At 48.5% G+C, this 17,551-nt stretch overlaps 1 protein-coding gene across 4 annotated transcripts in view; it reads left to right on the top strand.

Moving 5' to 3' along the window:
- LOC144726440 (dual specificity mitogen-activated protein kinase kinase 6-like) overlaps nt 1-17,551 on the top strand; it is a 53,890-nt gene that overhangs the window by 7,799 nt on the left and 28,540 nt on the right. For 2 of the 4 annotated variants that reach the window (XM_078605159.1, XM_078605158.1), the window contains exon 1: nt 12,629-13,362. The exons of the other annotated variants lie outside the window; for them this stretch is intronic. In XM_078605159.1, coding sequence (XP_078461285.1) covers nt 13,347-13,362 — 16 coding nt within the window. In that variant the 5' untranslated portion in view covers nt 12,629-13,346. Of the gene's footprint in view, nt 1-12,628; nt 13,363-17,551 lie in introns of those variants that run through there. 4 annotated transcript variants of the gene reach the window in all.

Below are 17,551 nucleotides of genomic sequence, written 5' to 3'. Positions count from 1 at the left end.
CGAGGAGTAGCCTTCACAGCAGCATTCTTCTGTACTCATGGTTACAAGAGGGTCGTGGCCTTTTTGGTTTCGTTTGGGGGTGGGGTGGTGGTGGTGGAAACAAACCGGCAAACCGTGCCACTTTGTAGGATGAGGTCGCTTTTGTGTATTTCAAGCTTTATACCCAGTTGAGTCTTTCTCCTTTCGTATGGATTTATAGCAGCAATATAAACATGTAATTTTAGATGTGTTATCCACTCAATTGTCCGTGGATCTCCTTCCTCCCTTCTTTAAAGAAGTGCAGACAGCGGCGGCGAAGTGTTCAAGATGCGGTCGATGGTTTGGGGTTCGTGTCCATGCCACGTGCAGGCCGTCGAAACTTTGACGCGCCATTTTGTGCATCTGCGTGGCCGCATTGGCCACATGGCCCGGTCCCGAATTGGTTGATGGTCAACCTGGTGATGGTCAACCGGTTGATGGTCAACCTGGTGATGGTCAACTCGTTGATGGTCAACCCGTTGATGGACAACCGGCCTTTAACACCACCGCCCCCCGTCGGTACCAGAGGAGGGGGGCGGCGCGTACGGACGCCGCCACGCCACGAAAACGCCACCGCTCGTCAACTTTGCAGCTTTTGTTTTCGTGCAGACAAGACGAGGCGTCCCATGCAAGGAGAGGAGGTGGGGGGAGGAAGGGGGGGGGCAAAGGTCAGCGAAACGATCCGGGCCCTTCCTTTCTCGCAATAGACACGCCGGCGTGAAACCTTAACCTAAGCCGTTGTTGCTCCTTCCTCCTAAAAAAAAACAGCAAGCGTAATTTTAATCGAGTCTTTAGTCTGTGATCTCCGTGTTGTCATTCTCTTAAAGGTCACGATAAAGCAGTTGCATGGGATGGTCAACCGATTCGATTGATGGTCAACCGTTGGCGGCGTGGAAGGTTGAAACCGGGGTTGATCGACGGTCGAGTCGCTGTAGGAGATGTTCAATTTTTGACGTCGCCCGCAGTCCAGACTTGCTCCCATCTCTCGCCTTCATTTGTATTTGTGGCGTGTGGAGTGAGTTGGTTGATGGGCTGGCCTGGTAATATTATTTAATATTAATGGGAAAAAAATATTGCATCCGCAAAAGGTCCAGAAATGTGGTGCAACATCTCGTTTGCAACGGTGTCCTGGACTTGACGCCCACCTCGCTCCACAACGCGTGATGAGCGAGACCGGTCGAGACATAAATGACAACACGGAGATCACAGACTAAAGACTCGATTAAGATCACGCATGCTGTTTTTTTTAGGAGGGAGCAGGAGGAAGGAGGAGCAGCAACGGCTTCGGTTAAGGTTTCACGCGGGCGTGTGTCTTGCGAGAAAGGAAGGGCCCGGATCGTTTCGCTGACCTTTGCCCCTCCCCCCACCCCCCACCTCCTCTCCTTGCATGGGACGCATCGTTTTGTCTGCACGAAAACGAAAGCTGCAAAGTTGACGAGCGGTGGCGTTTTCGTGGCGTGGCGGCGTTCGTACGTGCCCCCCCCCTCCTCTGCAGGGGGGGGGGGGGCGTTAAAAGCGCGGAGCTGGAAGTGTATGCCCGTGCCTTGTTGGATTTGAGACCACGTTGGCAGCGACGATGACAACTGGCAGCAGCAGCAGCAACGCGGTGGTTGTTGGCTTCTTGCAGCCTCTCCTCTGCTGCTGCGCCGCTGTGCGCGTGCGTGCGTGCGTGCGCGTGCATGCGTGCGTGCGCGTGCATACGTGCGCGTGCGTGATTTGAGTTGCGCATTCGCCGGCAGGTGTTGTTTGTATGGCGCCAACAACAAAAAATCCCGAATGGACCCCCACCCCTTCCCACACCGCCTCCATCTGACTCACACCACCTCCAACTCTGTCCATTTCCTGTCTTCTTTTATGATGATGATGGTAACCTCAAATCCCCCCCCTCTCCCCCGCATCTTATGGGTCCTCAAGACTCGCAAGCCTCCTACGACATGCCAAGTGACTAAGCGAGTACTTTTCCGTGGGCCTTTTGGTTGTTTTTTAAAATTCTCCGATGAGCACGGTCGGCTACGTGCGGTGCAAAGGAAAGTTCAAGATACATGCAGACATGCACCGTCTGCAGGTGTTCTCAGCACAAGGCTGTCAAGACTCAGAAGGGTTCATGCATTGGCCAATTTCATTAATGAGCGTTTTGCATTGTGTATGGGGGGGGGGGGTAATTCAAAGTGCCCAGAGGAAACCCACGCATACAAGTGGCTCTCACGAAACACCGTGCGCGCTGATAACTCTTGCACTCGTGGTGATAGCTTGCACGCCCACGCTGTACCCGCCATCAATCTTGGTCACCTTGCAGGCCAGCAGTTTGGGAATTTCACGTCTTTATGTCGTGATCCACTAAAACCCTTCGTCGCCAAAGTGCTCGATCACGGGTGTTTGTCACACGGCTGCCATGGAGCGAGTGAGACCTTTGATCAGATCGAGGTGCAGTTTCACATCCTGGTTGAAGATTCCTTTGGACCAGAAAGAGAAAAAAAAGCCGAAGTTAATTTTAGATGATTTATCTTTTAGTTTTAAGTGAAATGCATGTAATCGCCGGTTTTGACTGGCATGTGAGTGCAGCTGTTACGACTCTAAAGTTGAGATTGGGCGTTGATATGACATTGGCAAATGTTATTTAAAGAAAAGAAATGGGCATGGTTTTGAAATTAATTGAAATTATATATTTTTGGTGAATTAATTTGTTCTCTCCAGAATCCTTTATGAACAAAATATGAATATGGCGTAGGTGTAAGAAATATCTTCCGGTACTTTGTATTTGACTATCGGTATTACGTACAGGCTGTCGACAACATGAATATAAAATTGCATGCTTTCTTCGCAGTTAATGATCGCATGGCTCAACTGTTTTATCACGCAACGTGCGCTCACAGCAACCGCGTGCCTGGCTGAGCATGCATTTATTTATAGCCGCCTGGGTTTGGAAACACGCGGTACATTTTAAAATCCACCTCCGAATTCGTAGACCTGGATTATGGCGGCGGAGAGAAGTGGGACGTTAAAGACATTGTTCGGGCTGTGACCGTTGACTTGCGTTGAATTGTGACATCGTCAAACAGCTCGCGACCGTGGGCATAAAGTTCTTCACCGCGACGAATCGGTGCACGTAACTCGTAACCACAGCCCAAGGTTGCTACTGGATGTGGTGTGCCGGGAGTGGAAATATGTTTTTTTTTTATTTCGGATTGCTGACCCAGACAGATCCGTCTGCAATTCAGTCCAGACGAGGACGATTTTCTGCAGTGCAATTTCAAGCGCTGTGTGTAATTACGTTTGACTCGCCCATCATCATCGTCGTCGTCATCGTCAACTTGATTTCTCTGTTACTACAGCACATTTCAAGCGACTGTATTGCAAGGCAGCGCATGTCTATCAAAGTGCTCCAGCAGTTACAGATTCCCATAAGCACAACTCCCCTCTGTGTCTCCAAATATAAATACAAATAAATGTTAAAATATATATAAAGTATACATATATATTTTAAATAAATAAAAAACTTTTTTTCCATCGGCCTTATTAGCTTTTCGAGACCAACTCCACCCAACTCAAGCCTTGGGCCCATCAGGCAACTCCTGCTGAGTTAATAGGTTGTTATTGAAAAGAGCACCCCGTGTAGACTATGGCACCCTGTTCAATACGGAGAGCAGCATCGTAATACTTATTTACAAGCAGCATGAACCGGCCCCCTTTGCCCGTATTAAATTCGAGCTCAGCAGGGTGGCACTCGGATGTTCTCGTTACACTTTCCAGGAAAAAAGGAGGGCTTGGAAACAAGTTGCGCTTGCTTGCTTTGCTCGGGACGTAAACAAGCTTCCAGGGCTGGGGTGACCGTGCTTTCTGCTCTGTCGGGTGTACTGGCTGAGCTAAAGTGGACAAGCATGTGTGGGGCAATGTGGGGCTGGGGGCTGGTGGGGGGGGGTATCATCTTAGCCAGTGTGTCACCCCAGGTGTGCGTTTCATTTTGGTTCCAACATCAACAGTAAGCAGTGTTAATGCGCACTTGCGCCATACGATGAACAGTTGTTCAACTTTTAGTGAACCGCGTTACATTCTCACGCTGGCTCGATCCATAATCTCCCCCCCCGCCGCCGCCTCCGACATTCGAATAGAAATCACCGCTTCCTTGTCAACAGCGATCTGCGGTGCTTGTGGAAATTGTGGACAAGAGTCACGCTTTCTTGGAAATGAGGTCACTGGATTTCCCCAGGCGATTCGATTGATTGTAACCATTCCGATTCATTGAGAGGGTTTTGACTCTTAGGTTTTTTAAATCCTTTATATTAAGTTCACTTGCTTGCTTGCTTGCGTGCTTGCGTGCTGGCTTGCTTGCTTGCTTACGACCGTGCAAATCTTTTGGTCGTTTTTTAACCCACTTCCCGTCATCCAATCGAGCTGACATTTTGCACACAGACTCGTTGTGCGTGACAATTAATTTTCGTGAAAACAATTTCCTAAATTTTACACTGTTTAGGGAAAAAATGTTAAATATTTAATTACCAATTGCTTAATGGTGGCAGACAATCATCTGACCCATAGGTGGTAGCCATCTCAAGCCAGAGGACGAGAGGACTCTAGCCGCCACGCATATAAAGGATTTATAGTAAAAAACTTTGTTTTTACGGGTTAATTTTTTGTTAGCCTTGTTGCGGTGATGGTAGCGCCCCTAGTGGTTGACAGTAATGTCGTGTGTATCCATTGTGTAGATCGTTCCGCCTTCGGAAAAATGGAAGAACTAAATCAAATATTTGTTTGATTGCGTTAGGAATTTCAAACGGGCGCCGAAAAAGTGTGTTTACATCGATTGCGTCCGTCGCCAAAAAATATCAACCAAACGTTCAGTTTCAGTTTTCATTTATTTGGTATAGCCCTGTGAGCCATTCGGCTCTTGAATCGGGTGCAACCGCAACACACAAAAAATAAAAACATGAACAAAGAAAACATCTTGAAGTGACTATGCGCAAACAGAAAAATCCAGGAAAAAACTGCAAAGTCTTGCTGTGGAGTTGTGTTTTTGTTCGGGGCTTTCCCTCTTCAAAACCGGACAAATCGATACAAGGATTTTCCAAAAAAACTTGAAAACCCAAGCCGGGACAGGGTGGCCCTAAGCAACCGATGTGGGCCCTCCCATACGGAGCAGCTCGTCCCGGGATGTCATTGCAGCAGCCTGCGGACCACACTTTCCCGTGAAGATGATGATGGTGATGATGCAACGCGAACAAAAAAAATTTGCGCGTAAATTAGAGCCGCTATTATTAAGCCGGCTAAATTGGTTCAAACGAGTGGCCAAAACTTGGGGAGATAAACCAGCGCTAAAGAGGCCTATTGTTTTGCATATATGCCAAGAGCATGATTTTGTCCTGACGGCTGTGGCTATATAGACTTAGGCTTTTGTACCGGTAACTGAATGCAGCACTACTTCCGTGGACAACGGCACGTTACGGAAAAGCGTTCCAGAATGCATGCGTAACGAACGCACGCATGCACGCTTTTCCTCATTGTGAATTTCACGAGAAGACCCCTCGCAGGTTATTCGCGTGGTTGCAACTGGCGTGGTTGTTTTGTGTCGGTTTTCAATATTTGCATCTGTACATAAGGAAGTGGCAATGTGGAAACGAGAAAAAAACTCGTGCCGCGGTGATATGTATAATGTCCGTAACACCTCCATTCTATAAATGTGTGCGTAGGCTTCCACCAGTTTCGGAGTGTGGATTAGACCGTTTATGTGAAAACGCTTGACCCGCCCACATTGGACACCTGCCAAAAAGAGCTTGCATAGCTCAAAGACAATGATGCTGTGAACCGCAACAGCGCTTTTGAGATCCTAGATGAAACGTGCAAACTAAATCGAATTATTTAAACGTCCGTGGCCACGTGCGTGGGGGCAGGGCGTGTGGTATCATAGACCAATGGAATTGACTCCCCAATTGCTCGGAGCGAGAGCCAAGGCCCACAAAGGGCAACATGCAAATGCTGTCCCTTTACATATATAAAGGGGGCGGGGGAGGGGGTGGGGGTTTAGTCACCATTTATTTTCTGAAGTGGTTGATACTTAAAAAAATTGGGAAATATAAATGTGAGTCTCAGACTTTTTGCAACCACGTTTTCTGTACTAATGTCAGATTTGAACATACCCACATATTGTGATTTGTTTAACACACAACACAAGCCTGCTGCTGCCGCCTCTGCTGATGAGGCCCAGAAGGTTGAAAACCGGTCCGAGAGTTTGCTTGCTTTAACACGTTCTGGAAAGTCATTAGGTTCATAGACTAAACACGATTGTAATTTTTTCAATATATATTGAGACGCAAAACAGAGTTCTGGTCATGCTGTATTTTACTTGTACGCGCATCATAGGAAGACCGATTGTGGCCCATGCAACTCACACCATGGGCCACGTAGTAAACCACTGTAGTCTGAGCTCATTCAATGCAGGACAAACAGCAAAACAACACGGAATTCTCTCCCGAAGCCCTCTCGTTGTGACCAGCAGACCTCGACTTTGGCATTTAGCTCTTCAACGTATCGCTGCCATCACACGCAAGCATAGAACCGATGTGAAGCCGTGTCAGTGTTTAAAAAAAAAATAACCGTGCCGTGTTAGTTATTATTTGGCCCTCATCTGCTGTCAGGTGTAATTTGCAGAAATAAAAACCAAGCAAATTTACAATGTTTCGAATAATTGGCCGAATTTCCGAGCCACGGAGCAAAAACAACAAGGCGCCAGATGATTTGCAATGCAGCACTTAGTTCGAGTAGTAAACAAAACACAGTAATCGACCCTCCAAATGCGTAAAAATGTAATATGAAGGGGACAAACAAGATCGTTAGAGCGACTACGAACTGCGCTGCGTAATGAATGAGCGAACGAATGATCGGGGCACAACAACATTTGTTAAAGGTGCACATCAACAAAGGGTGGTGGGGGGGGGTCTCCTTCTACGGCCGTGCAGTCACTCCCAAGATCCATTCCTTTGGTAGAATTTCCTGAACAACAAAAAAAAATCACACGTGGCCTCTGCTCCACTGGCCCACTTGGTTCACACATGGCGGTGACCCCCGCTGTTGTCTTTTCGCTGCCAGTTGCGGGAGGGCGGTCGCCACGTTGGCCGAGACTTCTTCCGTTAGCCTCCCAGTCTAGACTCGGCTGTAATCGTCCGCGACTAACTGCTCGTGCTGCTAATCTTTGTGTCCTCTTCTTTCTGTTTGCCCCGTAAACACGCACACAGCCCCCATGACCTTTCGTCGTCGTCGTCAAGCCGGCCTTTGCAATCTCGCACGATTCTTCAAATGTAATCCAGCCGGTACCCGACGGCACACGAGATGATTTCTTTGCTCCATCTCAGAAGCGACCTGGGCCCTCACTCTCGTACTCGGCTGCCACTCCAGTCCTTGTTCTTGACCATCAGCCACAATCATCATCATCATCATCCCTTAGAACAACGCGTCCTGCCCATGCCCGCTTGATTTTCTTAACGGTTTGCATTATCTTCTTGGTTATTTCGGTAAAGTCACGTAGAAGGGAAATAATACAATAATAAAAATAAAACATAATAAAATAGAATTCTCACGACGTTTCGGCCACAACACAAGCAGCCGTCCTCAGGTGAAGAAATAGAGCTGTCGGAAAGCCAGCGTACGTTCTCTAATCGATTTGTGTTCTTGTCTCTGTCTCTGTAAATAACGCGGACAGTTTTCAGTTTTAGTTTTTCATTTTGTGTTTTTAATGACAGTGTTTCTGAACCGCGTCTCACAGCAGGTAGGATGCACAGATTTACGAACGTTCTTCGGTAGGCACATTGGTTCACTCCTTCGCATTCAGTCGACTTCAGCTTTCCAAGAGCACTTCCACCTCCTCCCATCTGATTATTTTTACATTAATAATAATAATAGTTCAATTTGTAACGCGCGCAAATTTGCAGACGTAGTGGCCGCAACTCAGAGGCGCGGAGCCAAGCTTACACCCAAGTACACACTTGTGTAGCAGGCAAACCCTGTATGTTTCGTTATTTTGATTCCGGTCACAGCATTCAGTAGCTGTCCTAGGTAAAGGTTCGCCTGCTGTGTTTTCCTGTTGCTGTCCCTCCAACGGGACACGTGGTACACGTCTCCGATAGTCTAGTGATCTCGTTTTGACGCGAACCTTTGTCCGGCTCATGTTTATCCTGAGCCCCAACCTCCCGGCAGCCTGCTTCATGCAGCTTAGTCAATCATTTCCTGAAGTTTGTTCCCGGTGGACATTTAAAAGTGACGGATGCCATCGGCAAATCTGAGATGCTTCGTGTTTCCTCCTTTAATATGCATTGCCTATTGTTCTCCAAGCATAAATAATAAAGAAGAGGTCATTTGGATGCTGGTGTCTCGGCTTGGTACATGCGGAGGATTTGCGCAGATTTTGTTTGAATTATTATTAAGATCAGCTCAGTGTTGAGGGTCCTGGAACTCCAGGAAGAGGTATTGCCATTGTTGAGTGTAAGTTTGAAATTTTTTAAATTATATTTATTTTACCAGGTAAGGGCCACTGAGCTATATAGCTAATTATCAGAAGCGACCTGGCCACAAATGATAGCTCAACGAAGTGGCTTATCATGACGTGGACACTTTAAATGCAGCCAAATACTCTAAACGCGTGATGTCGATTTCAAATGTGAAGGAAAAAGCCGGAGGACCCGGAGAACAATCCACGCGACCACGGGGAGAGAGCGAGACACGCAAACTCCAAATATACAGCAGCAGGCGTCAGGTCCGGATCGAACCCACGACCTCCTGCATACCAGGCGAGGTAGTTAACATCTCTTAGCCACCGTGATAATGATGATGATGAGAGAGAGAGACACGCAAACTCCAAATATACAGCAGCAGGCGTCAGGTCCGGATCGAACCCACGACCTCCTGCATACCAGGCGAGGTAGTTAACATCTCCTAGCCACCGCGGTGCTCTCCACGCTAATGCGGATCGTGAGGGATAATTGGCCATACTTCACCATGGCGGTGATTGCGGCTTGATGAAGGAGGAGGGGGGGGCAGAGTTTAAATCAGCGATGGGATTTTTGTTGTTGTTATTCCCTAACCCGCTGCTGCACATAACGCACACTGACGAAATAGGGGGGGGGGAGGTGCATTCCGGGGTGATTTGGTCATCGGCAAAGCAAATACAACGGCATAATAACACCGTAAATATTATGGTATTGTAATGTTATATATCCACACACACTCACACGGCAATAAACGATCTGCATCGGCAGTGTGGACTGCATTCGCCCAGCAGTGGCTAGAGAATGATAATTATCACGCAATGGTGTTAACGCGCAATTCCGTAGCAGCATACTTTCAACAACAACACAGAGCGATATGGGTTAATTGCAGTGCTGGGTAAATACAGTAGTCTGTTGATTGCTCATGAACATTAATAACAGATTTCAGGGCGTGTGCGTGTGAGACACGTGAAAAAAAAAATCACACGCACACTCACACACAACATTTCAAATGGATCATGATGTCTGTGCATCCTGCTGCAGCAGTTAGTGCGCTACGCTGCGCTACGAACCCGGCGACCCGAGGTTCGATTCCCGCTCACGGCAAATACCAGCGACGATTATCTGAACCGGGTCCTGGGCCTCCCCTAAGTCGACTCGGCCTCAAATGAGTACCTGGTGCGGTGTGTTAACATCGCCACTGGGGAGACAAAGGCGGTCGGGCGTGGTGCTGGCCACCCACCACCTCGTGTGCCGTGTCGGCCTTCATAGGTGCTCGCTAACAGCACTTGCCCCAACAGTCTGTTACAGGCTACGGGTGTGGATCTTTGTCTTCGATGCTTCCGAACTGTACCTTACGAAACCTGCCCGATGCGAACCCACAGCCCCGCCTCGTTGATTGGATCTCCTCTACCTCCACCCCCATAGGCAACTTGCCCTTATTCATCGGAGGTTACAGGAAGTTTAGTCACCCCCAACTCAGAGTGTGATGATGATGAGTCTGCACACTTTCTGTGCTCGGTCCCCGGGGTAAACTTGGCCCCAAAAGAAAGGAGTGAGCAACTGAATGCAACCCGGTCGCTTTGATCTTGTTTAGAATCAGAATATGTATTTACACTGGATAAATCCGATGAGCTATGAAGCTATTTTTCACAGTTCTTTAAGGGAGGAGGGTGGATGGGCTATAAATGTCCAAATGATGGGTCACTTTGGTGAGCTATCATTTGTGGCCAGGTCGCTTTCTGAAAAAATAAGTTAAATACCCCAGTGGGCTTTGCCTGGTAGGATTGGGATGTTTTCGTATTATTCGTTTGTGTGTTGGGTGATTTGTTTACATTTCCTGAACATTGCACTACTATCGAGTTTCTTGTCCTCTTTGTTGTTGTACACATTCCTACCCCGTGTCCTTACTGGGCATCTGTGAAAAAAGAGCTTTACAGCTCATAGGATTCCTCCTTCAGTCTAAATAAGTATTGTGATTATTCTGATTCTAAAAGGGGTAGCCGCACAACATAGCCAAGCGCGCACTCCAAACGAATGTTAAACGCTCAACGGAATTCCCGACGAATACGACCAGCCTCTGCATATCGCGCCTTCTTCTCTAGCTCTACGTCTCTCTCTCTCGTTATCTCACGCGCCCTGTGCATGTGGAGAAATTGCGAGCGACACTTTATCGCTTGGTTGTACAAATTGTTTTGCTGATCGATGAGAATCTAGCACGGTGGCGTTTTTGTCTTCAGGATCGGGTTCGGGGATGGGGGGTAGGGATGACTCACCCCACCCACCCTCACCTCCAATCCTCCCTTCTTACGGCTTGCTTAAGATGTCACTGTTAAGGATTCCCATGAGCCTTCACTGACCAGCGTGGTGAAGTATGGTCGAATCTAATAAACACTCCCTCCCGCCCCACCACGACCTCCATGGCATGGGGTTGGCCCCCTTATCCAGTGGTGGTCGGTCAACAATAGGACTGCAATATGTGCATGCGGTTGATTGTGATGAATGGAACAACACGGAGAGTCGGCAATGAGTGTCATCCCCCCACCCCACCCCCCGACCGATTGAAATGCAATGCAAATTGGCCACTTTGTTTTTGCACGCAGCCGTCTCCTCCTCCAAGCAGGGCTGGAATCCCAACCCTTCCCTTCCCGCCCCCTGCTGCCCGCTGTGGTGAGAGCACACGAGTTCTAAAGCAAGTGCTTTTTCTTCTTCTTCTTCTTCACCTGGGGTTCACGCATCACGTGGGGGGTGCGAGATGCCCTTTCTGGGGGGCGGGGGGGGGTAGCGAGACATGGCCATATTTTTTGTTCGAAAGGAAATAATTCACTGGTCAACAATTTTTTTTTCTGGCCTGGACTTTTGCAGCTAATTTCAGGGTGCTGATTCCAAATCTGATCTCAGATTTGCTCTATCACACTCTGATAATGTGTAAATGCTTACCCCGAGCTCTCATACCTGATGGTGCATTGTATTTGAGTTGTGCGCCTTTTGGCGTCATTTGGTCCAACACCATGTGAGACTAGGCTCTAAAAAAAGCTGTCTCGGGTGTGGACCAATCAATTTCAAGGACAGTGCATACATGATCAGAGTCGTGTTTTTTGTTTGCATTCCGACCGCAGGTATTGTGGTCAATGCAAACATGGCTCCTTGTAAAAAAAGGTGTCAGTTTTGTTGCCAGATAGAAGGGTAAAAAAACAATTATCAAAGTTGGTTAAAATAAATTATAAATGAAACGGAATAGCGTCAGTCAGTGTTGTCAACCATAATTCTCATGTCTGGTGTTTGATGCCAATTAAGAAGGTAGATATGGTTATTCACATATGCAGGCAGATGTCCAAGCTGGCCTTCAACTCCCACAATCCTAACTACAGGATGGTCCAGATGTCTTGTGACCTCCGATTGATTCTCTAAAACTTTATATTTGTTCAAGTAATGCTTATTTAAAAGGGAAACTAATATGCAAATGAATGCATTTACGATGAAGAATCATACATTATTGAGATGATTTTTGGTGCTAATAAATGTACAAATGACGGGTCACTTGGTCGAGCGATCATTTGTGGCCATGTGGGGATGGTTTCGTGTTGTATTTGTATGCGTCGTGTTTTTGTACTGTTCGTTGTTGTCACGTTCTTACCTCGTGCCCCTCCTGGACATTTGTGAAAAAGAGCTTGAAAGCTCATCGGATTCCTCCTGCAGTATAAATAAATATTCTGTTTCTGATTGGGGGGAGGGGGGGGGGGTGAGCACAAGACATCTGGACCACCCTGTAGAACACAAACACAGTGCAATACGACGCAGTGTCCCTGAGCCCCGAATTTACCTTGGAGCACGCATCAACACGCTTTGTACGCGCGTAGACGTGCAAATAGCACGTACATTTTGTGCACGGGTTTTGCGTTTGTTAAAGGGGAACTGAGTGTGAGTGGGAAATAAAAAAAAAGTAAAATAAAAACCGAAACTGGTTAGGAGAACTGGTGGCCTTAGGGCGGGCGGCGGGGGGGGGGATGTCCCTAGTTTTCTGAGGTGGGTGGCGGTGGTTTGTGGTGGTTGTCCGTCAAGACCCTCCCTCTGTGGCCCCCCATCACCCCCCCCCCCCTCCTGGCAGAGACACGTGTGAATCATACACGCGGTGGCTTTTGCAGCCTTTCCCTCTCTCTCTCTGCCAAAGCAGGAAACCTCACTTTAGGAGGAGGTCGCGTCCGAGCTTCGTGCAACAAAGGACGTTGTTGCTGAGGCCGGACCACACACGGTTTTTTTTTTCTGCGTGACTTCGGGTTTCCTGTGTTCGCATTCTATTTGCTTGCTGGTGCTGCCCGCCGCCGCTGCTGCTGCTGCTGCTGTTGTTGGTGTGTTGTGAATTTCAACTGATAGCCTCCTAGTTTTTTTGTTTGGTAGCGCTATGTCAAGTATCGTGATGTTTGGAGAGGGGTGTGGGGTCGGTGGTGGGTGGTGCCACAGCGCGACCGAGCTGCGGATTGCACAATAAACGTTGGCTCGGGGCGTATTAAGGGACACTTTTAAGCGTGAGTTCAACGGCGGGATCGTCATACGGAGGCGGTCACAGCAGCAGCAGCGGTGGCGGCGGCGGCGGCGGCGGCTTGCACGTTTTGATGCAGCGAACGATAAAAAAAAACGATCCGAGGTTCATTCATTCACGCGGTTTCTTTTTTTTTCTCCTCCCGTGTGCGTGTTATCAAACGGACGGTAGCAAAACAAAAGGTCGCTCTTGCACCTCAACTAGAAAGAGGGGGTTTTGTTCTTTTAATTGTCTGAACGCGATCTGGATCGGAGCAACAGCAGAAACTCGGCAGTGGGTTTCATCATCCGAGCTGTTGTGTATGAAGCTTCCGTGCAATGGACAAGAGTAAAGGTGGGTTACGTGTATGTGTTGTATATGTCTGTCTGTATGTATGTTCAACTTCCTTCGCTCGCCGTACGTATCCAACCGTGCTAATCGAAGGCTGCGGCTGTTTGAAGGGCAACAAACTAGACGCACGAAGCAGTTCTAAAGCAAAGAGTTTTCAATCTTGATTTGAAAGTGCACATAGCTCCCAGTGGCTTACTAATATCGGAAGAGAAGAGCGTTCCAGACGGACGCAGAAGCGCACCTGAAAGCGCGCGATGCCCACGGACAGTCCTCGGTTCGATTGTTAGCCAGAATCCGCCGCGTGATGGTTTATTGTCATTGACACATGCGCTTACATAACAGATTCAACCGAAGAAGAAGCCGCACGTTCAGTTGCTCTCTGTTACTCTTTGTATTGTTTTGCGATCTTGCGAATTTGCCAGTTAGGTAAGTGGATGGGTAAGGTGGAGGAGGGAAATGGTAGTTTGCCGGCAACCTGAGTTCGATTCCTCACCACGGCTAATATCTGTGAGTGGCAAGCGGTATTGGTGATCCGGTAAATGCCCCCACCCCAACTCCTTTCACCGATTGCCCTTAACATGAACCCACACTTACTTACCCAGCTTGGTGAAGTATAGTCAAACGGCAACCGATGACCGGTCGTGAACCGACACAAGGCTGTAAATTATTATTACAAATTCAGAACCCGTTAGGTGCTGGCAGACTGAGAACGTGTACGCACATCCTGTTTGCTCAAAGGCCTAGCAGCTCTGCTAAGCTTAAGCAGTGTAATGTGTGGCTCCTTTTGTCTGGACGGTGAAACGTGCTCCCGCCCATTTCACTGGGATGTCCTCTTTTTGTTTGAATACTTGCGGTGGTGGGACGGTTGTTGTTGTTCTTGTTGGAGGGCATCACTTTAATAGCAGAACACGCTTGCAACGTGGTCTCGTTTTGCAAGGATGGGGTGCATGAAGACAAGTCAGAAAAAAACGCATCAGGGGGGATTGGTAGGCAGGTCGGTAAAGATGCAGCTCTGCGTTTCTAGTGGTAATACGGTGTTTCTTTATGGAAGATTTGCTGGTTTATCCAGGATGTTTCTGTTGCGCGTCGTTGCTTTAAGATGTTCCTCTGTTCATATTTTGTTTGTCGCGGTTGTACCCGACTCAAGAGCCGCATGGCTCACAGGGCTATACCTGATGAATGAAACTTGAAAACTTGAATTGCTGGGGTTTCACGCCGTTGCCCCCACTCGAAACGCCTCTCTACGGAGCAGGGGTGGCCAAACCTTTAATGGACCAAGATCCAAAAAGAAGCCGTGAGTTGCCGGGTCGCCGCCACTGTTCTTGAGGATATGTGGCTACCTGTTGTCCACGCATGTTAAACACCTTTACCCCCCCCACCACCACCGTATCACACGCGACCTTGTCATCTAAACTGTGGTGGTGTGTGTAATCAACTCGTGTTGCTTGGTGGACGGGAGCTGGTGGAAATTCAATATCGCTTTGCCCATTGGTTTGAACCGCTGTGTGTTGTTGTTATTGTTGTTGTTTTGCTGCAGCATTATTTACGGCCTGAAACAGCAGCCACGCGACAACACTCGGGGAGAACTTGCCGTGCGTTAGCAGCAGCAGCAATAACAACAACCACAACCACTACTACACAGGCCTCCCCTAGTCTGCGTTTGGCAGCAATTGGGCGCTTTAGGTGGGAGGTGGTTGTGGGGGATGGAGGATGATGCGTGATGGCTGTCAAGACGAGCACTCTTGCAAGTGGCACGCGCGCGATGCCCCGAGAAAGCTGGGGAGGGTGACTGCGCCCAGTCAGTAGCGCGTGTGCAGTTGGCACAAGTTTGCTGCTGTGTCACCGCTGGGCTTTGTGGCATTAATAAACAACAACAACAACAAACAAAAGACCTGCACTCACAATTGGCTCACACGAACGAACACTTTTGTAGTCGCGTGCCTTGAGAAATTCGACTGGTACTGTCAACTGGTGGAGCAAATTGATTCGGTGTTCTTTGCTATTTATACAGGATTTTGTAATTTTTGAAAACTTAAATACTCGTTTTTTTTAAGACGCTGGCTTTAAATGCAACGCGCGCAAGGAGGAGGAAGGACGCCGCGTCACGGAGTGTGCGGAGGCCTTCATCTAACAGTGGATAGACACTGGCTGATGGCGGTTTAAAAAGCGGTTGTTGTAGTCTATGGGTTGTGTAGTCGGTGGTTGGAGCCGCGTGGTTGGGCATGGGCCCTTGGTGCAACGATGGAAACGGGACCCCTTGTCTCGGTAGCCTGGCGTACAGGCCCTTCTGACCCTTGAACCCTGGCGCAATTGCAGCGCCTGCACACTTGATAGCGCAGCCCGCTGACCTGATAACGGGAATCGATGGGGGTGTAGAGCGCTGTGCTATTAATCCCGTCGATCCGAGTTCAATTCGAGGCCACGGCTATCAGTTGCCGAGTGATATCGGCTTCGGTCATGCCAGCCGTGGTGAAGTATGGTGACACAAAAAAAAACCTGATTACCCGCTTTGCTGTGTCTTGCAGTATTCCACTCCCAGCACAAATGTTGCTTCAGTATAAAATCTGAACCGATGGTGCCCCTGCCTCTCTCTCGACATCAACATGTGCTTAGCATCGTGGTGACATATGGACCGTCCTCCCAGCAGTGCATTGACAAACGGACTGTGATTGATTATGACACTATCCTGAATTAAGTGTGATCCTGTCGGTAGGAAAACTTCACCGAGATTGCTCAATCTCACCGCATGTGACTTGCTCGGGTTATTTTTAGGGAGTTGGCAATTAATTGTCGCTGCTGCTGCTGCTGCTGTCATTACATTTCCGTGGGAAAATGACGTCGGTGACTGGCCCCGTCGTTTACGCTCGTGACGAGTGCAGTCGAAGCGTGCGCGCGAGAACCCACGATGTGCTCTGTATGCAAATAACGCGTGCGAATGATGTTGCTAATTGTTACTGAAAACTAAGAATTTTTTTTTTAGTATTTTACCAGGTAAGGCCCACTGAGCTATACATCTCTATTTAAGAAGTGACCCTGGCCACAAATGATAACTCAACGAAGCGGCTTATCATCACGTGGGTATTTATAGCAGCCAAATCTCTCAACGCACGTGGAGGGAAAAACCGGAGGAACAGGAGAAAAATCCATGCCACCACAGGTAGAGGGAATGTGGAAACTCCAAATATACATGCAGGCGTCAGGGTCGGGATCGGACCCACGATAACATCTGCCACCAATGAGAAAACAGTAAAAACGGGGAAGGGAAAGAGGAATTGATTCTCTTGAATAGTATCGTGACCACAGTTCCGTGACTGTGCATCACATCATTTGGGGATTTGCCCAGTGACAAGCTCAGTGTTAGTCACCCCCTCGTGACCTCATGTGCAAAACTGGGACCTCCGTTGTGCCATATCAGCGCAGACCTCAAATTAGGCAATTACCTGCAATTCTAAATAAATTGCGCTTGTTGCCTTGCCAACACAACTAGGGTCGGTTGGGTGTCATTTGCGAGTGTGTGGATACAATGAATTGACTTTGACTTCTATGATTAACAAAAAAAGTACGTTCTACGGTATAAGACGTTCACATCTACCGGCGAGTCGGAACGGCCAATCGATGCGTCGTCTGCGGGAGTAATTTTATTCGCAGCGCTGATTGTGCATGTCGACCGTGCGTTTAATCTCCCAATTCGCGGCGCAGAACATCCCCATTGTTCACGTGTGAACCCAGCGGAGCGGTCATTCCTGCAAAACGTTTGCCCTCATTCCGCCTGCAGCCAATGGCAGGGGGCAGTCGTTACGCTTTGGAGTATCGTCATAGCGACGTCTCGGCCAATCGGGTGCAGGGGAGGTGGTGGTGGGCGGGGGGGGAGGCCCACGTGTGAATTTAGTCTTTGCTGCTGACAGGTTTGAAATTTTCCTTTTGAATTCTGTGAAATGTCCGCTAAATCGCTGCCGTTGTTGGGTCAAGGGGCCAGCCAATTCCGATAATAAGACTTCTGCTTCCAAACGTGAGACTTTGATGGCCTTGACGGGTAACGGGAGTCTGCCCGGTCGACTCATTGCTGCCGGTGGTGTTTCCACACACAGAGTCTGGCGCGTGGGCGCAGTCACGATACAGCGAAAGCCATCGAAATTAAATTACGTTGCAGCATTGCACAAGCGGCGAGCGACAGCGTCCGTCCGTTCGCCGA

Source organism: Lampetra planeri, chromosome 23, assembly GCF_965212315.1.
Source record: "Lampetra planeri chromosome 23, kcLamPlan1.2.h2, whole genome shotgun sequence".
Classification (NCBI taxonomy): Eukaryota; Metazoa; Chordata; class Hyperoartia; order Petromyzontiformes; family Petromyzontidae; genus Lampetra; species Lampetra planeri.
This window is presented reverse-complemented; position numbering and strand designations above follow the sequence as displayed.